The sequence below is a fragment of the Tympanuchus pallidicinctus genome, unplaced genomic scaffold, assembly GCF_026119805.1.
Source record: "Tympanuchus pallidicinctus isolate F22 unplaced genomic scaffold, pur_lepc_1.0 scaffold1, whole genome shotgun sequence".
NCBI classification, from domain to species: domain Eukaryota; kingdom Metazoa; phylum Chordata; class Aves; order Galliformes; family Phasianidae; genus Tympanuchus; species Tympanuchus pallidicinctus.
Window position 1 is genome coordinate 67,241,944 of NW_026294618.1, and position 25,189 is coordinate 67,267,132.

A 25,189-nucleotide genomic window follows, 5' to 3' on the forward strand; every position below is an offset into this window, starting at 1 on the left:
GAGTGGTCACTGGATAAATACACTGATAAATAGAATATATATGCACATGTCATAGCCTGCAGCCAGCAAGAGAAATGAAGTTTGGGGGCTTAACAAATCCAGATTGGATTTGCACACAGTGTTTCCTATTCACTCCAGCACACCTTATGCTTATCCCACACTGCTTATTTTACTCTTTCTCTCAGTCCTTTTGCATCAATACTTAGCCAATCCATTAGTAGGTTTCCTAATCCAAATACCCCCTGAGAAGCTCCTGCTGCCTGTTCCTGTCCTTGCTGATCTATTTACTTTGCCTCTTCTGCAGCATATTTTTTTGAATAGCATCTGAAAATGAGGTTTTGTTGTTGTTTTTTTTTTTTAGCCTTTTAAATTGCTCAGATACCTCAACAACAACAACCATAGGAGAAGAATGAAGCTGAAGAGAATACATGTATTAATAGAAACAAATAAATATCCTCTTATGTGTAAGGTGGCCATGATCTGGCATATACTCCAACATTGCTCTCCCAGTGCAACACTTTCACACTACTTAAGTGGTCAGTGAACCTTTTAGGACTCAAAGTCTCAGTGAACATTTACAGGCCCAGGATATTAAAACCAAAGCGGCTCGTAAAGTGTCAAGGATATTCATATGTTTTGGAAAAATTTCTTCGAATTCTAGGTCTCGGCATCTGTTTTCTTGCCTCTTACAACTGAGAATATCTCCTGGAATAGGCCAGGCATTTTGCTGTCTCTATCTTAGACTCCTTTCTGGCTTCATCACTGCTGAAGAATACCCACTGGAGGAAAACCTCTCATCTTACCCTGCCAGCATGGTGTACAACAGGATCCCCAAGCTCCAGATGTCACAGGCTGCATCGTAACCTTGGCGCTTAAGGACCTGTGTGAAGATGGGGGAAAAAATACAAGTTAATCTGATTCCTGAATTTTTGCTTCTGTGTTTCAAAAAGCATTGATCAAAGGTTGTATCAGGCAACATTTCCAGGGCTTGCCCTAATACTTGGCTTGAAGAGGTGTCTGCTCAGGAGCCAGCTGTTGGTAGCAGCACAGAGGGGCTCAGGCCAGGGTTGGTTGTTCAGTGTGCAGGTCCATCTTTACAGGGACTGAGCTGGAGGTGGTGTGTTGGCCTTCAACATCAAAGCAGGGCAACCCTCTCTACTTTTTTCAGCGTTTTAAACATTTCTTGAAGAAAGCTCTAAATACTCTTAAATGTGTCCTCTGATCAGGAAGGTCACTGAGTACACTGTGGACGAATCAAGCATAGGGCTGACTGACAGTGGAAGCATGTCTTAATTTTATTTGGATCTAATACAGCAACTGGATGCTCACTAACTCATATTTTATATCATACTCATACAGATACATTACAACTGCAAAGAAAGCTAAAAGGTTTATCTTACTTCTAGTGTAAGCAAAGTGGCAGCATTTAGATGGGGATTAAAAACTAATCTGTGAAAACTTTTCCACACAGAGAAAGCAAATTTCACGATACTCAGCAGAGATCTGAGAAGGTTCAGGATTGGTACAGGATGGACAGTTAGGCCAGCAAGGATGTAATATGGATTTAATCTATGCAAATGCATAACAGAAGAAATATAAGTTTGAGTCCCTGCAGGTCCAAGTGAAAGTAAAGCCAACAACTGACAAGCACTGCTGCGATCAGGGGAGGAGCTGTGTTTCTTTTTGGCTCAGAAAGACTCATGAGCCACCTCCAGATCTTCTTTGTTCATAAATGCAAACAACCATTCTGTTTACTTAAGTTCTGACACACAAGAAGAGTTTAGTTCCCTTCTGGTGGATCAGATGCATTATTATTATTATTATTATTATTATTATTATTATTATTATTATTTTCAGTTTTTCAGAATTATTTTCAGTTTCAGAAAATGTTGCCTTGACAAATTTTACAAATGATGAGTGGTAAAGCAGCCATCTGCCATGCTGCTAGAACATTTGCCACACTGATATAATATGGAGAAAAAACACACTTTCTCTTGTGACGAAGCTGGTAAAAATCCTTCTTCTACCTTTCTCTCCTGTGCTTCACGTGTACTCTCAGACTGTTTAAATTGTTCCTATGGCTTTAGTTTGTGCATTCATTGCTCCTCTAGAATTTAGAATTTAGAAGTTAGAATTTACGGGAAAAAAAAACCCCAATCTTTTCTATTTGTCAAGCTCAGTTGCTTCTTGCTTTATATGTGAGACTGAATACCCAACATTTATCCCTTGGTGTAGGCATTCTTGTTGCTTCTTAAGCAGTTACATTTTCATTGCCATCACTGTCTTTCTCAAATAACAAAAGGACAATAGAGTCAAATACAAATGACAGAAAAATTAGGTAGTGATGAAATTTAGAGAAGTAGGCTATTAAGCAAGTATCCACACAGCCCCAAAATGATGGGTGGGAGTTGCTGATAGCATTCAATTTGCAACAACTCTGCAAGACAACAGGGACATGGACTCTGTTCCATTTCCTAAGAAAGCTTTGGTGGCAGATACTTCTCACCTGCAGCACCATCACTCCATGGATAACAATAGCAGACAGTTAGTTAGTGGTGACATTGCTTTTCTAAAATGTCTCTAGCTGACTTTTGCAACTGTTGTAAAAGGAAGAAAATGAAGCTGGCAGGAGCAAGTGCTAGAAATTTTGACCAAAATGGGGCTTTATGAGGGGAGGAGTGGGGAGATCATTGAACAATAACTTGTATCCTAGAAACAAATCTAAGTGAAAGCAAGAAATCTAAGCTTAATGAAAGAGCTTTGCAAAAGTTTCTGCCCACTAACAAGGCTCCAGTTCTAAGAGAAGGCTCTGGAGAGAACTCACTGCGGTCTTCCAGTACTTGAAGGGAGCTTATAAGCAGGAGGGAGACGGGCATTTTTCACGGTCTGATTGTGAAAGGACAAGGGGGAATGGCTTCAAACTAAAAGAGGGTAGATTTAGGTTAGATGTTAGGAAGAAATTTTTTACTCAGAGGGTGGTGAGGCACTTGAACAGGTTTCCCAGAGTGATTGTGGATGCCCCATCTCTGTAGGTGTTAAAGTCCAGGTTGGATGGGGCCCTGGGCAACCTGATACGGTGGGTAGCAGCCCTGCCCACAGCAGAAGGCTGGAGCTAGATCTTTAAAGTCCTCTCCAACCCAAGCTGTTCTGTGATTCTATGATTCTCTGGTAGACTGCTGGAGAATTTAGGGTCTAGGTCACCTAAAGAATTTGGTGGGATCTGAAATACATTCATGAGCTGCTTTTTAGCTCCACACATGGCAGAATGTTGTGGTGCCCAGAACCAAACTTCAGCTCGATTCATTCAGTTGTGACAGTGAGTCAGATACTTCTCTAAATTCCTCCTGTTTCTATGCATTTTGATTTACTGAATTAACAGTGTTATAAATACAGCCTTTCTCAGCTGTGTCAAAGACAGGGATACATATGGGCATGAAAGATAATAATCTTACGATTTTTAATGAAAAAAAAAAAAAAAGAGTTCAAAGATTTTGGAGGAAATCTGCAGAACGAAGTCCTTTTAGTTTGTGCAAGGGCTATGCTGGGGCTCAGTAGGCTGTTCACTCGCTGTTCACTCTCTGCAAACAACATTGCTCACGCTAGGTGGCAGAGTGCTTCTTTCTTTCTGAGAATTTTCAACCTACCCAATATTCTCATCCGAACTACAAATTAAATGTTTCCAACACTAAAGCTAGACTGAAGTAGCAAATATGTCATCAGCCCTCTGCTGCTATCCTTCTGTGTCATCATTCGGTCTGACTTCCTGCCTTCTTTGCATACTGCAGATGCTGCAGTGGGGCTCAGAAAATGCAGAAGCCAGGTCCAGGCTGGAGGGCAGTATTATATCACAAGTAAAATGTAAGTAGTGAGGCCTCTGTGTAAACTCTCTGGCAGTTCCAGTAACATTTCAGTTAATCTCAGACATCTCCTGCTTTTTAGTTGGACTTGTCTTGCTCATCACAAACAGGGAATGTGAGTTCTGCCTTCGGTTCAAACCAGAAGAGGCTAAACTGAAACAGCACTGGGCTGATGACGTTTGTGATTACAGACACTGAACAAAACAGCCCATCAGGAAAACCACATACACCTATTTTAATCACATCGTATCTTGGAGAAAACCTCAGAGGTCTAAATCTTACTAACACAATTAATTTTTTATTTTGAAATTAAACATCTGTGGGTGCCACAGATCTTTCGTTACTTATTTTGATACATTTCATATAGCTCATTCCAGTATCTAAAATGAAAAAACATCCAGACAATGATAAAATAACAACCCAATCTGTTTTGGCAGTGGAAGGTTTTTTTACTGAAAAGAAAAATATTTGTTTGAATTTATACTGCCCCTGATAATACTCCCAAATTCTCTTTCTGGTGCTGGATCCTTGTATCTTGTGGCATCATGGAAGGACCATGTACAGGAAGATCATCTCATTTTTTCACTTTTCAGTTGCATCCATGCAGAAGAGCATTGGGTGGAGGACAGTTATGAGGAAGAAAAAGAGAGAGGAGCAGCACCCACTGACAATGCAAAACTACCACTCCCTGAATGTGGGGCTTATTTAGCTTGTCTCCATTTTCACATCTGTAAAAATAGGAAAGTAGCCCTCTCCTTCCTCACACAGTTGTTGTTAGCTCTGGTAGTGATGGGAACCTCAACATATTGCAATCAGCAGAAAAGGGCAGGTCAGTTCTGGGTTATTACTTGCATCAAACAGTCTGTTTCTCCATGAGCAGCTGGGCAGGGTATGGTAAGAGAAACGATATAAGAAGCCCAGAGACTTGATGCCACAAAGAAATTTACTCCTTGTTTCCAAAATGAGAGTAAGGACAGACAGGAAGGCCTGTGAGAGAGGAGTTTTGAGATTTATACAATTTTCCTATCTTTATTATTAGTCCCTGCATCCCCTGAACTTGAAAAGATCAGGAGGAGGGATGTTTCAGTGTTCCAGTGAAATCATTGCAAAGCTCCTACCAACTTCATTGTTGTGAAGATTTCATCCATGGGTATTTCTTTTGGGTCTTACTTCTGATATTGAGACTAAAAGCAACTTCCCCGAAAAGACTGACAGGAATAGGAAACTTAGTAATAAAAGCTGTGAAAGTTCCTGTAGCTGTGTGTCTGCCCTGCTCCTCTTTGAAAGGCAATGAGAAAAGGGTGAGAGGGACAGAAGACTTCTTTCTATGCCATATGTGTCAGCCACAGCTTTGAAACGTGATCCTACCTCAGGGGCGACAAAGTTGGCGGTGTAGCAGGGAGTCATGAGCAGCCCATTCTCTGCTCTCAGTTGCTTGGCAAAGCCAAAGTCACAGATCCTGATGGAGTCTGGGTTTCCTGACTCATCCATGTAGAGGATATTACTTGGCTTCAGATCTCTGTGAACCACCTTAATGAGAAAGCAGTGAATAATGAGTAAGGAGAGGAGGAGCACACAGGATTGGCTACCATGTCTGGTTTGTTGTTTGAGTAAGTCAAGAGCTTGTACCCAAGGTGTTTCCGTTTTGGAGAAAAGCTGCATAAAAACCTCAGGTAAATAAAGGAGAAAAAAAAAGTTTAAAATCTGTTAAAACAAAAATGAGTATGTTTTGCAACCTCTGCTGAAATATGATGGAACCAGCTGTTCTAAGGAGGGGCAACCTTCTTGAAGGCAGTCAAAGGGGCTGCTGTACAAACACACTGGTGTCAGGGTCTCTCAGATAGCCCTGAAATATTCAGCTAGAAAAGTCACAGTGAAATCCTGCCATTGGAGGAAAGCATCTTCTTGTGACTTAGAAGTGGTTAACGTTCAAAAAGAAAGGCTATTTTTCACAAAAATCTTCCCTGTAGGCAACCAATGCTGCATATTTTACAGCAGGTACTGCATTTCTATGGTGGGGAAACAACTTTTACTGATTATACAACTGGAAAACTATCATGAATACATACTGGTCCAAGCACAAAATATGCCTGCTTTAACCATGAAAGGAAAAAGAATCAAATATTTGACCAGTTATGCAAACTGTTTGTCCTTGAAAAGTGGAAAAGGAGAGGAAGCTTGGACTTTAAATCAGCTCTTCAACAGCATGTCAGGAAACTTTCGCATCAGCTGCTCAAACTGTCACTTCAGTTTGGAAGCTGAGCATTTATTTTTTCCACCTGTCTCAGATAGATTTCTACCTGACTCAGATGTTCTATTGGAAAATCTGATAAAAGATACTGCAATAATTACAGCAATAAACAGAAAGGAATAGCAGTAAATAATTACTATGTCAGAAAGATACCTGAAAATCATTATAGTTCAGGGATGAAAACACCACTTTGATGTACTCTAGTTCACATGCAAAATGGCTAGAAAGGCTACAATCCTTTTTTACATCTCAAATACAATTCTGAATGTGGAAAAAGAATGAAACATAACTTCACTGAACTCTGTTTTTTGTGGAAAAAAATACGTTTGTATTTTAGAGAAGGATAATCACACCCATGTGCTTTTTCAAAATGTTGGAGTTTACAGAAGTTGCTGCAGAGAAGCAAAAATGTAATGCTTACCCCCTGTGAGTGCAGGTAGTCCACAGTCCTGGTGATAGTGCACAGCACAGCGCTGGCCTCTCGCTCTGAAAAACACTTCTGCTGAAGAATGCGGTCCAGGAGCTCTCCTCCCCGCATCAACTCCATCACCAGGTACACATATTTCCCATCATCATAGACCTGTGAGAGTAATATAATAAGCATATATTTTGGACTCAAGCTTCATCTAACTTGGTGAAGATCTGCTCTTTAATCAGCCTAGTGGCTTGAACGTAAGATGTTGGAAGAAGAAAATGTCAGCTAATGCATGGGAAATGTGCTTGTTATGCTTAACATCAGAAAAGACAACTTCATAAAACAACTTCATCATCACTTTTTTCTCGTGTCTGCAGCAACTTGTTGATTTGTCCATGCAGAAACTCAGCCTTCCTGATCTGCTATCATGTCGGCAGAGTAGACCAAACTGCAAAAAGCAGCACAACTTCACACAGCCTGAAATGTCTCCTGGCTCTCACCCAAGCTTCCTTCCCTGTAATGTTCTCTTTCCCGTTTTACAGAGTAATGTTTGCCATTTTAAATACCAATATTTCCCTTTGAGTCATGATCAGCTAAATGAGCTGTATTATACTGTTGGCCAAGACCAGCTTCCAATGATGTCATAGAGTTTTTATTTGCAGTTCTGGTGAGTATATTGGCGTGAGCTGTATCATGTACTTATTTTCAATGTCAATTGAAAGGGGGAAAAGACATTTCTTTGTCTAAGTTGGAAGATGTCCATTTTCATGTCATAATCCCTTATCTAGGTTAAAATAATAGACAGTGTTACAGTCAATGCCAAGTGCTTTTGGAAAGGAATATAATTTCTCTTTTGCACAGTTTTAAGACACTTTAATATTTAGGAATTGAGTGAGATTTTCTTGGGGTATGTGATCAGAAAATGTAGACTTCTGTAAGGTGTGAACCATAATGAGTTACTGGCTGGAAAATTACTGGAAAGTACTGCAAAACCAGGTGTATTTTGTTGTTCTCCAGCATGGTGCACCTTTGATTTTTTCCACAGTTGATTAGACAAGACTTGGAGAGTGTACAACCTGACTTGTTTTTCCATTTGTTAGCCAATAATTTGTTAATGCCATCTTTTTTTCCTTGACTTCAATGTGTCTTGTTTTAACTCCAAACTTAAATTAGAGAATTTTCCAGATAAGAGGCGAGTCTGATCATAAAGTGAAAATTATTTAATATTGTAGTGCTCAGTGAGTACTCACATCTTTAAGAGTAATGATGTTTGGATGCTGTCCGTATCGCAAGAGAATCTCTATTTCTTCAGAGGGGTCTCTCTTGCTCTTGTCAATTATCTGGAATAAACAAAGCACTGAGTGGTAAAATACCAGCTAGTAGCATAAAGAGCAAAACCAAACTTAATATCTAAAATTCTTTCACTTATAATTTTTCTAGTAAAGGCCAGCTCAAAAATCTAAAAATGATATTTGAAAAGTCATGATTGTCAGACGAAGTCCCTGATGACTGGAAGAAAAGACAGTATCACACCCACTTTTAAGAAGGGTAGAAAGAATGACCCAAGAAATTACTAACTTGCCAGCCTCAACTCTGTGCTAGAGAAAATCACAGAACAGACTTTCCTGTGCTAAGACACATGGAAGACCGGGCTGTGAAACAAGATAACCAGCACAGTTTCATCAAGGGCAAGTCCTGCCTGACCAACCTAGTGGCTGCCTATGATGGCATAATTGCCTTGATGGACAAGGGAAGAGCCACCGATGTCATCTGTCTCTTCAGTAAGGCCTTTGACACGAACCGCCATAAAATCCTTCTCTCCAAATTGGAAAGATATGGATTTGACAAGTGGACTGCTTGATGGATGAGGATCTGGTTGCAAGAGCGCACCCAAAGAATGAAGGTAAATGGCTCAATGTCCGGATGGAGATCAGTGATGAGTGGTGTCCATTAGGGGGGCAGTTCTGGGACTGATGCTCTTTAATGTCTTCATCAGTGACTTCAACAGTGGGACATGAATACACCTTCATCAAGTTTGCAGATGATACCAAGCTGTGTAGCGCAGTTGACACACCTGAGGGATGGAATGCCTAGGTTCAGAGAGACCTAGACAGGCTTGAGCAGTGGGACCACGAGAACCTCACAAGGTTCAACAAAGCCAAGTGCAAGGTCTTGTAGCTGGGTAATGGTAACCCCTACTATCAGTAAAAGCTAGGGGATGGAAGGACTTAGCATAGATCCACCAAAAATTCTCAATCAATTCCCAATCTTGCCCACTCAAGAGAACTGATTAGTGATTCTCTTTTATACATGTGATAACTACAAACAAACAAACAAACAAAAAACCTGCAAAATAACTCAAAGAAGATACACTTCAAAATTGAAATGTAACTTCACAGGGAGTAGCAAAAAGTTTGTTCTACTAGGAACTCATTAGGAGCGAAATATTTTGGTAAGAATTTCTTATTTCTAGAAAACAGCAGCAGTGCACTCTAATAATAGGTTTACAGAAGAATAATGGGTGGTATTATTAAGATATTCGTAATTCCATTATTGGATGTGAAGGCTTCCAACCTTAAATGTGATTAGCTCTTTGTAAGAACTCAGCACAGAGCACAGATTCAGTGCTGTTTGAAGGGAAATGTCTTTTTAAAAACCTCTTTTGTTGATGGAGATAAATGCTTGTCTGTTTTTGCATGCATTCTCATTGTTTAATTATGGTGATTCACATTTAAGTACACATGTAAAATTTAGTGCATCAGTCATATTAGTGCATACATCAGAGGTTTTGTATTCCTCATGATTGACATGCATTTGTACAGATAATGATGATGGTGGTTGCCCGTGGTTCCAGTATGCATCTAAAGCCATATGAGTGATTTGATTCTGCCCGAACAGCAGTGTGACAAGTTCAAGTGCAACAGGGAGCTAATGCAGGGAAACGGCAGTTGTCCGCCTTTGAATAAATGAAGGTAAAAATCCAGCAACAGCAGAGAGGAAAAAATCCTACTAGACTTCTCCTCAGAATAATGTTGTTCTTCTAGTTCATTACAGACATTCTCAAAAACCCAATGAAATCCCTCGTAAATAAAACTATAATGGCCGAACGTTTCCCACTCATCCAATAACTAGCATATAAAAAGATACTATGGACCACTTTTTTGGCTGGAGCAAAGTAATATAGCCCTTGTCAAATTAATGGAGTTACATAAATGTGTGCTCGTTGAGATCTACCTGCCTCCTACAAACCAGCAGAACAGCAAGTATTACTGCTACTGTGGGAAGCACTGTTACCACCATGGTGCTGCAGCAAATGATACATTCTGGGTTGTTTTTCCTGTAAAAGAAGGTATCTAGGGCTGTGAAAAACTTTAAGCAGCTATTAATAATGCAAGAATATAACTACGTACATATTGCCTAAAAAAAATCCAAACCAAAATTAGTCCTAGCTATTGAAATAAAACTCATAACCTGAAGCAGTCTGCTAGTGTTTTAGTGGCAACAGCAGCAGACAATATGCAATACTTCTCAATCCCAACATGCTTTATAAATTTTCATCTCAAAACAGCCCTGTTAAATACACAGAACTTTTACTTCAGTATGTGCAGAAGCTGTGACTACATGGACAAGCTGCTCAGAAAACCCAACCCACCACTGCAGAGCCCCCATGGGGCAGACCCTCAGCTCTCTCCGCAGCCCTGTGACACCGTGCAGTCAGGATGGTTGCCACCACTTCACCATTTTACAATTGGCTAGAAAGGGGAAGGCTTTAGTGGGAATGGAATGATGTCACTCAAATGACACATGTACTTCACTTATGTGACATTCACATAAAACCAGAACACTGAGTGCCATCCAGCCAAGGAAACGAGGCATGTGACACTCTCACTCCATTGTTGCTCAGACTACTCATTACACTAAAATCTCAATGACTGACACTGATCCTGTCTTCTTGGTAATGACCACTCTCATTTACCCAGATGGTTATTTGAAGGAGCTTCAGTGTGAGTAGGAGCCATAGTCAGCACGAAGGGGCATAGGCCTGAGATGTTCCAAAGTCTTTGTGATGTTTATCCATGTGCACATCTGTATGTCAGTGCCAAGAAAATGAAGCAGCCTTTACAGTAACTTGAGAAGTGTTCATTAAGGCAGATCTCCTGATTGTCAGAGAAGGTGAGGGATGCACCACAAAGTCCAGCAGCTGCTGAACTTCCCCCTGGGAACAAACAGAGATCTATGCTCACCAGTCCCTCCTGGCTCCCAGGGCTCTGCTGCCATGGGGTTTCCCATGGCAAAGGGCTTCCAATCTCCTTTCCAGTAGGCTTTCACCCACAGCAAACTACTACCATAACAGGCACAAACCAGGCACTTTGCTTTCCACTCCACTTTCCACTTTGTTAATGGACCTTCCTCTTGCTCCTTCTCTGGAGTTTGATTAATCCCTCATTTTTAAAGGCCAGTTCTAACATCAGTCCCTAAGCATGGAGAGGTTTTAGCTCTGCCCACAGAATCATCCAGTGGAGACTGTGTGGACCAGACCTCAGCATAGGTAGCACTTTAGGTCCATCTGATGTGGCCATGATCTTCAAATGCAATCTGATACAACATCTCTCAGAGATACACTTTCAGAACAGCCTTTGGCAGGTACTCTGTTCCAATAAAGGCCAGAAACTGTGAGTTGTGTTCCACCTGTACACTGAAGGCTGAAATGCTAGGGAAAAAAAAATGCATGAAATGTTATGGGTATAGATACAAACACTGCTGTACTCCCACTGAACTCTTAATCACATGATTAAAAGCTAAGCTATTTCACTTGTAAAATTTCTTGTGACAAAGAGTATTTCCCAGTCTGGTCTCTCTTTGTTTCCCCTGAGACACTGCATGAAGGCAGCCTCTTTCCTATTCTTCTCTTATGGTGGACCACAAACCTGCAACTCCTTGCACAAGGAATGATCTTCCTTGAGGAAAGTCATCGTGATTTGAACTCAACTAAATACACACCCTCCATTACAGACTTCAGGGAAGGTTTTCTCTGCTTCCAGCCCTGTGGTAATATGCAATGCTGCTATTTTTCTATTCCACTCTGTAGATATATGGGGAAGAAAACCAACTGAGAAAGACATCATAACATATAAATAATTTAACTGAAAATGTAACAGAAGTTCTATTGTACCTTGGAATAAAAGAGCTATGAAGTAGAGAGGTTTATTGCTGTCCTTTAGAAAAATAAGAAACTGAATTTTCCGGATGTACTGGGCACTCAATTGCCTACAAACATTGTAATAACTCTGGAGGAAACAATTTCAGAGTAAAATGAGCTCGACACACGCAAAACTATCCTTTGTTCAGCTTGTTCTAATAGTGATTTTTTTGTGTTATTCCTTAGCTAATGCATTCTTTGTCTATTTTACTGACTAGTTGAAAGAAAAGTTGTATTTTCTTCTGTGGAATTTAGGGTAAAAACCTCATGATATTTTAAAATGAGTCAAGCTCTATCAAGGGTTAATACTAAACTTTCTCTCTTAAAGGAGAAAGGATCAATAGATAATATTTTCAAAATCCTATTTAATATGTCTGGCCAGTTTTCATGAGTGCTATCACAAATCCTCTGCATGGGAAAAAAAAAAAAAAAACAACAAACCACCTGATTCTTCCTTACTGATGGATCTTCAATGTCCTTAGCTTTGCAGGTGTATGGCTGAGCACAAAAAAGAGCAGCAACACAGTTTTGTGTGAGTGGGTCATGCCTCACTGAAAATGAGTGAGTACAAAATATACAGTAACTCTACAGACAGTATATATTTGCTGTCTGCAGTTTTGTGGAGGTATTTTTGTGTCTTTGTACAGATGAATTTCTTCTTCTGGAGCTAGCTATGCCATTAGCAGATGTTACAGTCTTCAGCTGTCTGATACCACCCACCAGGTGAGATCTATAGCCTTCATAGCCCTGCCAAAGAAATGGTATGTGTGAGTGCTCCCTAATCTGCTTTGGGCAGAATTAGCCTTGTTAATGCAAATTGCCTTTATTAAACAGCTGAAATTAACCTGGATGACCTTGTGTGAGGAGGATGACTGTTTTTACATGAAGTTCTCCATCATTACACTTGAGATACTGGAAAAAGGCAAGAGGTAGGAGGTGACAATTTAACTGCCTCTGCTGTCTGGAAAATGAATAAACTAAAAGAAAAGGTAAGAGAAAGGCAGCTGAGTGAGAACGAAGACTGAAAAGAAACATGAAATGTAGTGATGGGAACAGCTCTGACACTGGCCTTAGGAGAGAGGATGGGCTCTGGCCAGGATAAGCTGGAACGAGAAGCAAGGAAACTGCTTGCTGCTGTTTGAGTCTTAATGTGCTGGGGAAAAAGGTCTTTATACATCTTTAATGAACAAACAACTGCATTAAAACATTTGCTTGGCTCTCACTTCTTCCTCTTAAGAAATGTGGGACATAAATGTTCTGCTTAGTCATGTCAATCAAAATGGGCAATCTTCCTCAATTTCCCTGGGAAAATCAAGCTAAATGTGCCAATACTGGAACTGTGGTTTAAGCCTGTGACTGCCACTACCATGGGCTCCAAAAAATAAGAAATCGGTTTTAACTTATTTATTCCACTGGCAAACTTCCACTTGCAGTGGGATCAACCACAATCAACAATAATCGGGAAGCATTAAAGGTACAACCTGCAGCACAGGCATAAATTAAAAAGAGGTTGTGGGGCTTCGATGGAACAGATTTTCTGGGTTGTGCTGCATGGGCATAAGGTGTAACTCTCCTGGATTGCCTTTTTTGACCTCAGGCCCAAACAGGACTGGTGCTTGTCTCTTCTTCAGTGCCTCACATGACCTTTCCTGGCAGCTGAAACTGAGACACAGGAATATGAACTGGGAAAGCTGAGCCATGGGCACAGTCCTAGCCTGGTGCTCTGGTTCCAGCAGAAGAGTCCAGCAGGTCAGGCCAGAGACCTGAGCACTACAACACCTCGAGCAGCCACAGCTGAGGCTGCCAGTGCATTTAGGAAGCAGGATGACTGAAAGCATCTTTTGATCAGCATGAAGACTGTGCAAAAAGCAAAGAGGAGAAAGAGGGCTTTGTACACTTTCTAAAGATGCTTTATTTTCTACTACCTATCTTGAATTTTTCTCTATAGCCTGTCTGCAATGTAAGTATGAGTTCACCATCTTTAAGAAGAGATTCATATAACAGAGTGATGGTGTGATGCAATGCTCTCTGTAAGAATCCTTTTTTTTTTTTTTTTCCTCTGGGAGGACAGATGACCACAGGATTTCTACACTGTATCTATGGGCTGAATTCCAAATCTGAAACTCAGGGTACCAGTAGTGAGTGGAACTATAGATGGGATATTCATCTTTTCTACAGAAAGGTGGCATTACAACACAGACATTTTAAACTGACAGTTTCATCTCCAGCATTAATTCCAACAAAAGTGTTGCAAAGATAGAGTTCTGCAGTTTTGTGAGCTGGAAAATGAACAGGTTTCAATTTCAGTAATATTTTCTTCTAAAAATAAGTCCTCTTCATGCCAAGCATCTGTTTTAATTTGGTCCCTTTTTTGATGTCAAATTACTAAAGCTGGAGGAAAATCACTGCAGAAAGGCTAACATTATTTAACAGGCCATGGTATAATTTTACATTTAACATGTCTCCAAGGAAAGCTATTCCAAGCCTAATAGTTTCTGAGGGACTCTTTGCTGTGCTATTAGTTTTGATTAGCTCCAGAGTTCCACTTCCCCCCATCCTTGCTTAAATCTTTCGGAAAAATAATGAAGAAAAAAAGAAATGGGCCTAATTAGCACTACTTTTCTGAAGTAACATTGGCCATCGGATCAAGATGTGTAGGTGAGGCATTAAGATTTCTGAATGCAGGGCATGCCCATTGCTGACTTAGCACTCCCAAGCAACTTTAGTACTTATTAATTACAGCCTATACAGTTGCACACATTTTCTAAGCAACAGAAACACTAACAAAATTTGTTTCAACAGCACCCATGAAGCAGAAAACTCATTTCAGAGAGAAACCTGCAATTTTAGAGGCAGAATGGCTGATGTGAAAAGCTGTTTTAGCCTGCTCTGCACAGCCCTACCACACGTCCGTGGATCAAACTGATGAGTTTTCAGTTTGTGAGATGATTGCAGCACTACTCCCACCTTCTCTGACAAAAAGCTTCAGGGGTGAAAACCATGGTGTCATATTTGGATGTTACAAACGGGGAAGATTATTACATCAGTATGGAAGACAAATACAAGAAACAGTTTAAATGGCCCCAAAAGAGAAACAGAGCCGCGAAGAACTAAATGCTGTCCAAAATGCTTAGATGTTTGGCAAGCAATCTAGAGACAAGAAATATGATACTGCTAAACTGCAGGAAAGCTGCTGCAGGACCCTGTGTCTCAGAAAAGATCCAGTTAGCACTGAAAAACAGCATCGTTCTTGAGAAGCTCAGCTCAGCAATGTCGAGGAGACGGGAACTGTGACCTTTGTGACTGAATGGGAGGGAGGCTGTAATATCTGTATGCTGGAGGGGCTGCACAGCCACTGTATATCTCAGATTTGCCCTGAAGCACAAGTTTAAGTGCTGGTCTGCCCACTCTTCTATATTTCTGTTTGCCTCCTCTGCTTATTTGTTGAGACTTATGCAACACCTTGATCCCATTTAGCCAATTGTCACCATTCAGCAATGGCTCTTGCTGTTACAAACAAGTTCACTGCTTGTAAAAGTGCTCAGGGTGCTCCTGGCTCTTTGCCCTGCTCTCCTCTAAGCCCTTCAAGCATAGCCCTACACTCTTTGCTGGTCCATCCCTTCAAAAGATGTAACTGAAGGTTCTTGTCTATTTGAGATGTGCTTCTATGAAGAGCTGACTTACAGTGAGAGTACTCAGCAGAAACCTGAGCACGTTAAATTAAACAAGAGAAAAGTGAGGCTGAATGAAGCTTGGCAGGCATCTGACTGAACTCAAATCTTACAAAATGACAACAGCATTGAATATGCTCTATTGTCTCTTGCTATGGTGAGCATGTACACCATAACATTCTGCATGGAAGTCAAGAATTTGAAGTTACTCAAAATGAGACAACTTGGAAAGCCTTTAACATTCACAGAACAGATGCAAGACCCTCACAGAAAAATTTCTCCACTGCCCTCCTTTGCTATTCCATCCATTTTACTGTGATCAGTTTTCTCTCTCCAACACATAATGAAGACACTGTCTCATTGCTGTCTGTAAGCACTCTTCCCATAGATTTCTATTTGCAGTCTGAAGCTTTACATGCTGGTTCTTTTGCAAAGTGCCAGATGAGCACCCCTCTGGAAAACTGCCCTCCCTGTGCAAATCCAAAGCAATGCAGAGATTTATGCCTAAAATAATCTCTGAAATCTGTACCTCCCACATGATACTCTATATCCTATTGAGTCTGTTGCCACATTACGAGCTTAAACATCCGTTAAACAGTGAAAATAATCTCTGCTGAAGACTCTGAATAACAAGATTTCACAAATCTCAGCTTCATACGCCGAACTTCATTAGCTTCATAATTGTTCTCTCTAATTTATCAAGGTAAGAAATAATCTTATAATTCTGACCCGCATTCTGTAAGGCTACAACTCCACTAATATCAGATCTAATTTCTTTCCATGGGAGGGGGAGAACACCTCAACCGTCACTTTAAGAGTGTATTAGCAACTGCTCTCACCATCAGACTATTTTCCTGTTCCCTATTTTCCTATTTTTTCTTTTTTAGCTTCAAGACATTCTATCTTGTCATGTTGCCTATAGCAGCTGAGTTTTTATCTATCAATTATATTATCTTACAGATATTAGCCAAATTTGATCACATCAGGCTGCCTGTCTTTAATCTTACACACTTTTGTAACTCTCTTGGATACTCTCTTGCAATTAGTGCATATATTTTACCACTTGTTTTTTCAGATTTTCTCTCCTTTGTTTATAATTTTCTTTAAACCATGGACACTGAAATATCTCTAACTTAACTTTTTTTCAGTATTCATGCTCTCTACATTTAGCACTAACCTCCTGACACAGGTATAATAAAAGCTATGGGAAAATCACTATTATGGAACCTCCTGCCTTCTGGCAAGTGCATCCAACTACACCAACCACCTAAAAACAAGCAAACTAAGACTATGAACATCAGTGGATGGGGAAAATGAAATTTACATGAAACATTAAACAACTCTGTAATTAATTCATCTGGTGATTGTCACTTCTACTAGCACATAAGTAGAGGTATAAAGGAAATCTAACTACACAGGACTGCTAAAAACAGCTCTCAGGAGTTAGTGTCCTCTGTTTATTGACAGCATGTTGGCATCACTTCTACAGTTACCAGTGGAGAAGTGCATTTTCATAGCTCTTTAAATCGAACCTTCTCACCAGTCTGCCCATACCAAAACATACTGAGATAACTGCACTTTCGATGCTTAGTAATTACCAGAATTATATATGAACTGTAGGATTTACTAGATCTCCAGCATAACCTAACCTGTGTATCCTAGATGCTGACACAGACAGTAAAATCTAGCCTTGCTCACAGCTGGGAACATTTGGAACCAAATAGTTTGTTAGTGCATTACAGAGATAGGGAAAAAAAAAAAATCATGAAATTCACACATGTTCAAGATCCAAATTCCACTGCAGTATTGTCATCTGCAAAACTGAACTTGTCATTTGGGACTATCTCTGCTGTATGCTTTGTTTCCTCAGGGGAGAAGGAAGAGTGTAACCTGTCCTTTTACCCAGTCATTTTCCCTGGCTCCAACAGCATAAGAGAACTAAAAATCTGTAAGATTTAACCAGGTAGATAGACTTTTGACACAGAGAAGAAAGCAGTTGCGTTCAAGCTGTTGAATCTGGCCCTTGTCCCACCCAACTCTGCAGTGTTTGGTACAGATAATGTAACAAGGGTAGAATAGGCCATACCAGCAGCAGTTTTTACTTAGGCTATTATCTTCCAGTAACTTCTCCTGGAGAGGGGAGAAGTCAATCTAAATAAATAGGGAAACCCTGAGATGCCATCAGTTTTTTTGCAAACTTCATCTGGCTTCAGTAAGAAGCATATTTGAAAATCCAGCTTGAAAGCTTCAATAGAAGTAGAGATCCAAATTTGAAATCAGTGCAATGATTTTAAGTGAAGCAAAAAACTTTTGACATACACTAATTGCATCAGATCTCTGGCAGGTTTCGAAAAATCAAATACATCCAAAACTCACAGATCTCCTGTTTTCCAAAAGAGAGCTCTTTTGGAGAATGTATACAGGTTTCTATAGCAGCCTTTTTTCCATGCACAGAAATCCCTCCCATCTGCTCTAGAATCAATCTTCTTATAAATTGACTTACTTTCTCTAGATAGTAGATAGTGATGCAATTGAAATAGGTTAATCTGATTTTCTTTGCCTTCTGATTTGTACCCATTTGATGCTTGTAATTCTGACTGACACTCACAGTTCCCTTTGTTATTAAACATCATCCTATTGTAGTGAGGATGATCGATATTCGAGCAGAAGAATCTGAAACATTAGAGATTCATCATAAGAGAAACACTTTTTTCTTTTTTTTTCCCCAGTTTTCTTCTGTATAACAGAGTTTTATAAAACTTTCTGAAGAATGAGCAATATTTATGTATTTCTTAACTTTATATTCCCAACTTTCCTTTGGGAACAGGATGGCAAAAAAAAGCCTAGGTGTAACATTTTGGAAGTACTTCAGAGTATGTATCTGCAGTAGAATATTACACCAAGGTTTGCTAAGCCTAAATCTACCTACACCGACCCAGGCCTGTTCCACTACTTTCAGGTTAGGCTTAGTGTGAACAAAATCTGGCAGCATAATATTGAAATGCTTTCAGTAGTACAGACGTGTTAAGTCTCAATTCTTAAACATTATATTTAGGATCCTCTATTTAGGGCAGGTCTTGAATAGACATAGAGTTTGTTATTAACATTTCATTCTTACAAATGGCTTGGAAGAAAAATCTCTTCTGCAAGTTCAGTGATTGGACTTATGAAGGTATCTCAGAGCCCAAAGATGCAGACAGGTTCTGGAGGGATTTTCAAAAGTCCATCAGTGAGCGATGTGCCTCATTTCACTGAACACTGGAAAGAGTTAAATTACAGATCTGTTTGAGTGCTTTTATCATGTCAACAAAGAGCATCTCTGCATTGCTAGATCTCTAATTATCTCTATAAGATAGTCTCCAATTAGTTGCAGATGGCCAGCACAAGCGAAAGGAATGAAATGTTTCTGACAAATACATGCTGCTTCTGGGTTAGGAAAGGTTTTGTTTTTCTGTGTGGATTTTCTGGCAGCAGCTCTGACTCATGTTACTCTGGCTCAGTACTCTGTTGTCTCAGTATGGCTCTACAAAGTGATAGTAAATAAGGCCTGGTGAGTGGCAGACTCTATGGAGGGATTATTTACATGATGACATTACAAACCCCTTTCCACAGTGATGCCATCACGTCATTTCCTTAACTCCTTCATTATTTTCAGTATCCTTTGGGGAGATAGGATGATGCTCTCTGACATGTCAGCAATCAGCCTTTATTAGGGAGCTTTTAATGACGTGTTACCAGACAAATGGGCAAACTGCCTATCTTATGAATGATCACTGCAGATATTTTTTTCTGAGAAAATTATGCTTACTGAAAGAAATCAAAAGAATCTAATTACAGTGATTTTTATAGAGAGAGTTAAAAGATGCATGTCAAAAGGGACTGATACATAATTAAGATAATGTCAGTTGCAATTCCCAAACCATCTAATTACTTGAAATGATTGGCATTGTGCAATCTTTATGAAAGTGAGCTACTTTGATAACAAAATGATACAACCTTGATATCAAATAGAGGAAAAAAAATAGGATAATAAAACCAATATATTTGCAGGAATAATAATCAAGTAGGGAGCAGTCAATATGCTGGAAAGACAGTACAAACAGAAACCCACTAGCCGCCTCCAACTCAAAGTCTGTGCTACATGTTTGAGTCACTCTGACAGTTTGACTCACTCTGACAGTCTGGAAACTGACATGCAAAGTAAGTTGCCTAAGCTGGTGGTCAAAATCAAGACCTGTAATAACAAGATAATAACAAGAAAGCAGCAAGAACCGAAGGAAGAAAGGAATAAAAAGAGTAAATTAATAGAAATGGAAGGGATCATAAGCCTTGCAATAGAAGTGCTAGACTCTTCTGAGGCATTGGATTTTTCCATGTGTTGAGTTTGCTCTAGATTCTCATAGGCACTCCAAACCCATAACTGCTAAGTAAGTGCTGGACCGTCTTGGATTCAGGCACTCAGACATCTTTGAGGATAAAGGTCTTTGTATTTCAGTTTCTTGTTGACTGTATTACACTCATAAAGATGTTAGCAATTTTTGATATATATAAAATATTAAAAAAATTAATTTAACTCACATTTTGTTTACCACAGATGTCATTTATTTCTACAAGACCTATAGCTACTATAGCACAATGTCGTCTGTTGAAAATTAACAGGTAATTTTTCCACTCATTAAAAATGACAATCCTATCATGTCCCTGTGCCCAAGACCTGCTTGTAGGCCTGTGCTCCTAATTATGATACAGCTGTTGTTTGAATGACATCTACAAATAGTGAATTATTAATGGGCCCCAGAGTTTTGTGGACAGTATTTGGAGACACCAAAACTTTCATGGACTTCAATGGATACTGAATGATCACCCATTTTGTAAAAGAAAATAAGACTGAGTAAATAAATACTTCATTATTACTCTATTGACTACCTGTAACTTGTTTATCTTATGACCTGCAGTGTGGATCACTTCAAACTCAGTTTCTTATTTAGTTGCAGAGATATACAAGCTAAGTTTTCCTACAAACTTTAAAATACAAAAAATAAACCACCAATACTTTATTTGGTGAGATTGGTCTTTTTTCCTAGGTAACTAGTGATAGGATGAGAGGTGGCCTCAAGTTGTGCCAGGAGAGATTCAGGAAAAATTTGTTCTCTGAAATAGTGTTGAGGTATTAGAACAGGCTGCCCAAGGAGGTGGTGGAGTCACTGTCCCTGGAGGCGTTGAGGAACTGTGGAGATGTGGCACTGAGGGACACGGTTAGTGGGCATGGGGGATGGGCTGGCGGTTGGACTTGGTGAACTTAGAGATCTCTTCTTATCTTGCATTCTTGCAGCTTCCTGGCTGTTGGCTGCTGTGACATATGGGATTGCTAAAGCAAGTTTGAAATTCACTGATTTGTCTTTAACATTCAACTGAATTCTACCAAATCTGTATTTTGAATCTCCACTGAAGCCTGTCATTTGTGCCTTTGTGTAGCATGCTGGTGCTGAACATCAAGGAGAGATAAATAAATCTGATGATTTGTAAGTGACCGTGCTTTTCACTAACAAATCTCTCTTGTTATAGTAAGAACTATCAAAACTAAATTTAAGAAGAATAAAATGTTATTTTGCAATCATAGAGTATTCAATTTTGCAATCATTTTGTTATTTTGTTTATTTAGGATGAGTCAATTGTAAATTTGATCATAGTTGATCATCTGTTAAAAATCGTATCTAGATTGTGAAAAGAGCAAAGCTGAAGTAAGTGGGATTTCAATGCAAGACTGTAAAGCTTTTTTTAATCCTGTAATTTTACTTTATTAAAGTATGAGAAATAATGAGGCTTATCATGAAAATTGTCATCTTTTGAAAGTAAAAAACAACCAGCAAGACCAAAAAAAATAAGACAACACTGTAAGACTGATCACACTTCTGCACAGACTGGCAGAGAAGTCTCAACCACATGTCTGGCATCAGCCAGGTGACTTTCTTACCTTCACCGCAAACTCGGTTTCTGTTGCTTTATGAACACACCTCTTGCACACTGAATAGGAGCCAATTCCTATGTCCTCCTTGATCTCATATCCATCTGTAAAGTGAATATTGTTTCCATGTAATTGCTGTAGAGAAAGAGAAAATAAAAAAGGTAATCAGGACAGGGGTACATAAATGCAGGGACTAGCCTAGTTGTTCACAGAGTGTTTGATCTCATCTTCTCCACAGCTAGTGTGTTTTAAGTCTAATTAAAAAATATCTGAAGCTGTTTATCTAAACAAGTGTGTCCCAGCCCTTTTTACCTTTTTCTCAGTCTGTAAGAGGGAGTTTTCCATTTAGAAGTAATAGGAAAAAAAAGAGTGATTTTGTAAACTATTTATGGAATGCAGACAACCACTTCCTATTAGAAATTCACAGGGAACTGCAGGCCGAAGTCTCTTGAGAAATCCACATTTCTCAACTACAGAAACTTATTCCTAATTACTGAAGGGCCAGATAATTTGGACGGGCAGATTGATTAGGTGATGATGCCCTCCCAAAGCCCAAATTTAAACCTTGCTGCAAACGCCATTCCAGGATTGAAGAAATCACCAGCACCTCTAAAAACCCTCTAAGACCTTCTGTCTAAAAATGTATCCTCACTGGAAAAGCCTAAACAGAACCTTGTCAGACATGTAACCATGTAAGACATGCACATATTGTGTTAATACATTTTTAGAAGAAAACAGTTACAATTTTTGGGGTGTAATTGTTTGGATAATAATTCACTTAGTGGTGCAGAAAAGGGCTTTTAATAATGAATTATGAATTATTAAAATAGGGATGAAAGCTGATACCACAAGCAAGGACTCTTCCCCTTGAGGCATGTGTATCTCTTGCTGTGGGTAAGAGAAAAGATTTTCCTTGTGGAAAAATCTGCAGTTTCTTTGAGCAGCCCTCTTCCTCTCCCGATTCACTGTTCCTCTGATGTGCTGAGCCATTTGTAGCAATTCATTTCTGGTTTACTCCATTGTGAAATTAAAATTGCTGGAGAGAATGTCATAGGGAAATGACAGCAAGAAACCAAGAATTCGGCAATTTTCCTTCCACTGCCAAGCCAGTCTGGGTTATGTGAGTATGACCAGGCTCTTGTGTAATCACAGCAGGAACATTGTGGCCTCTCTATATCCAGAAGCTTGGGCTCCATGTGTGTGGGAGCCTACGGAAATAATTAATTAAGCCTCTCTGCCAATACTGACTGTATCACATAACTCTAGACAAAACTGTTGAGAATAACATCAGTCACTAAAAAACACTTCGTTACCTGCCCTGTAATAATGTTTCAGCTATGCAGAAGTACTTTTCATCTGAGCTGTGATAAGGTGTGATCCCTATTTCCTTTGTAGAGCAGTGGAGAATGTAAACGTAAAGATAAAAGCCTTTGTAAAAAAATATATCTAATTTTCCATCTCCTATATGAAACATGGAAACAGATGAGGGTTGGGTGAATCTGAAACGCTGAGGCAGTTTAAATACAATGTGTACATATGCACCTGCCCATCAAGTGCAAAGTTTAACATCAGCATCCGTACCTGCACAATTGGATGAACGGTGATTTTGTGCACATCCTGCTGTGCAGGCTCCTGCACCAAGTTAGAGGCAACAAAGCTAAACCCTCTGAAAAGATGATGAGCATTGGCACTTGGAGGAACACCTGGGGAATCTGTAGAAGGAAGAAAATGACCTCATGAGTGGCACACAGGATCAGAAAGTAATAGTACAGCAACTGCAATAGACTTAGTCACCCTGTCAGTCAGCTGCATACTCTGCTGAACTGGTAGACATGTATTTATTTAGTTCACCTCCATAATAAATGATGTGCCTTCTCTATCCCCTTACTCTGGATGTGAACAGTGCAGGGATATTATTTGCAAGATCAATCCTCTTGGATACAGAGGTTAAATCATGGTTAATTTTCATTCCAATGTGAAGCTCCATCTGTGTCAGGAGTATGCATAGGCAGAGAAGGGACAGTTTGACAAGGGCAGGAGAACGACAGATAGCTCAAGGCAGGGCACCCCTTTGGATTAGCTGCAGTTCTCTAGGGAGTGGAAAAAAGCTGCAGGATGCAGGATCTGTCCTTTGTGTAACACCTTGACTATAGAAATTACAAAGGCTAAAGTAATGCAATGTGATGTGTGGATGAGGAAAATGCAAAGGAGAAAAAACCTGAAGTGAGTGTAAAAGCACAAAGCTCCCAGAGTGGTGGTCTGCAATCTCAAAGGGATCTTTCCCTTTTCTCCCTCAAAGGGTGCAGCTTTAGGAGCTGGGATCTACCCCAGGAAGAGGCTGGCTGACTTGTCCTCAGGTGAACAAAAACTGGCTGAGGGTGTTGAAACTAAGTTCCTCACTCCAGAGGAGTTCAAAGAGCCCTGAAATGTTCTGCCTTCGGAATGAAACAACTACAGAACAGTCTCTGGTACCTTTCTCTCAATGAGAGAAACATCCTGCCAAAGCAAGAAGAGAAGTGAAGCTTCACTTAGAATTCTGAAATGCTTTGAAGAGATCTTTCTCGTACAGTGTATATTTTGTCCAGGACACTTTCGTAAGCAGTAAGACCAGCAATGCAAACTATTCCTGGGCATGTAAAATGCAAACTGTGGATATTCTTTATTCCCCTTATCATTGTGATTTCTAAAATGTAACATGTGGTTCACTATACAAGGTTCTGTCTTTCTGAAGCTGTAATATGGTAGAAACAATTGATCTGCTCAGAAAAACAAAACTGAGACTGCAGCTAATTCTGCATATCTACAAAGTCTCAGTTTTGGCGGAAGTCAGAAACAAGAACAGCAAGTGTAACCTCACTCCAAACTATGTGAAAAAGCCTATTCTTTGGTAAAACAAAGTGGGCTATTTGTTTATTTGTGTGTCAATGAAAATATTTGTGTGTCCTTGAAAATACATGGATGAATCTCATCAGACCTCTTGCATCACTGCGTACTTCCTACAATGGCGTATATACTAGAGTAGTTTTCCAAAATAGATTAAATAAAGGAAAATAGTATTTATTTTGAAAATGGAATGGGAATAATTCAAATCTTGAACATTATTGAACTATACAAGAGTTGTGACTCAGCTCTAAACCACAAGTGCTTGGTCATCTCTGTTAAAAACAACTGTTCTTTCATAATTCACTCCTAATCTCTTTATGAAACACTATATAAGAACAACTGATTGTTTGGTGTTCAGTGTTAAGTATTCACTACCACTGACTAATGTGCCCATTGTATGGACTGGATGTTAATACATTTGCGTTAAATGCAAAACTCCGTTTTATGTTAACTATGATAGTTATGAATCCTAAATCCTTTTTCTAGTCTTGATAAATACTGAATCATTGCACGTGTCTGACACACTTGCAAACACCAATCTCCTATAATGGCTATCTTCCTAACTGCGAAAGCTATAATGCTTTGTCCTTCCTGAGCATCTTACAGTATTACAGTATTCATAAAGGCCTAACAAATCTGTAGGAACTTACTTCAGCATTCTTCACCTAGGGTAAGTAAACATTATTATTTTATTTGCAGAGAGGAGATTTAGATACCTGAGGTGCAATTTTACATACATTTTCTCAGCAGTAAGGCCAGCCTAAGATGCCTGTGCTGCTTGTGGAAAACAGCCCAACCATTTACAACAGTGCAACCATTTGTGGGCTGAACTCTAAGTTGGATTACTGCAATGATCTTGGTTTGATTCGTGTTCAAATAATCACTTATGGCCTGGATCACTTCTGCTCCCTATGAGGCTCTGTAGACAGCTGAGTCAACATAAATAA

The 25,189-nt window shown here is 39.6% G+C and overlaps 1 protein-coding gene across 3 annotated transcripts in view; it reads right to left on the reverse strand.

Moving 5' to 3' along the window:
- RPS6KA2 (ribosomal protein S6 kinase A2) overlaps positions 1-25,189 on the reverse strand; it is a 269,674-nt gene that overhangs the window by 4,853 nt on the left and 239,632 nt on the right. For all 3 annotated transcript variants that reach the window (XM_052698733.1, XM_052698911.1, XM_052698819.1), the window contains 6 exons: positions 22,941-23,071; positions 21,369-21,494; positions 7,774-7,863; positions 6,530-6,688; positions 5,226-5,387; positions 804-880 (listed from right to left, as the gene is read on the reverse strand). In XM_052698733.1, coding sequence (XP_052554693.1) covers positions 804-880; positions 5,226-5,387; positions 6,530-6,688; positions 7,774-7,863; positions 21,369-21,494; positions 22,941-23,071 — 745 coding nt within the window. The remainder of the gene's footprint in view (positions 1-803; positions 881-5,225; positions 5,388-6,529; positions 6,689-7,773; positions 7,864-21,368; positions 21,495-22,940; positions 23,072-25,189) is intronic.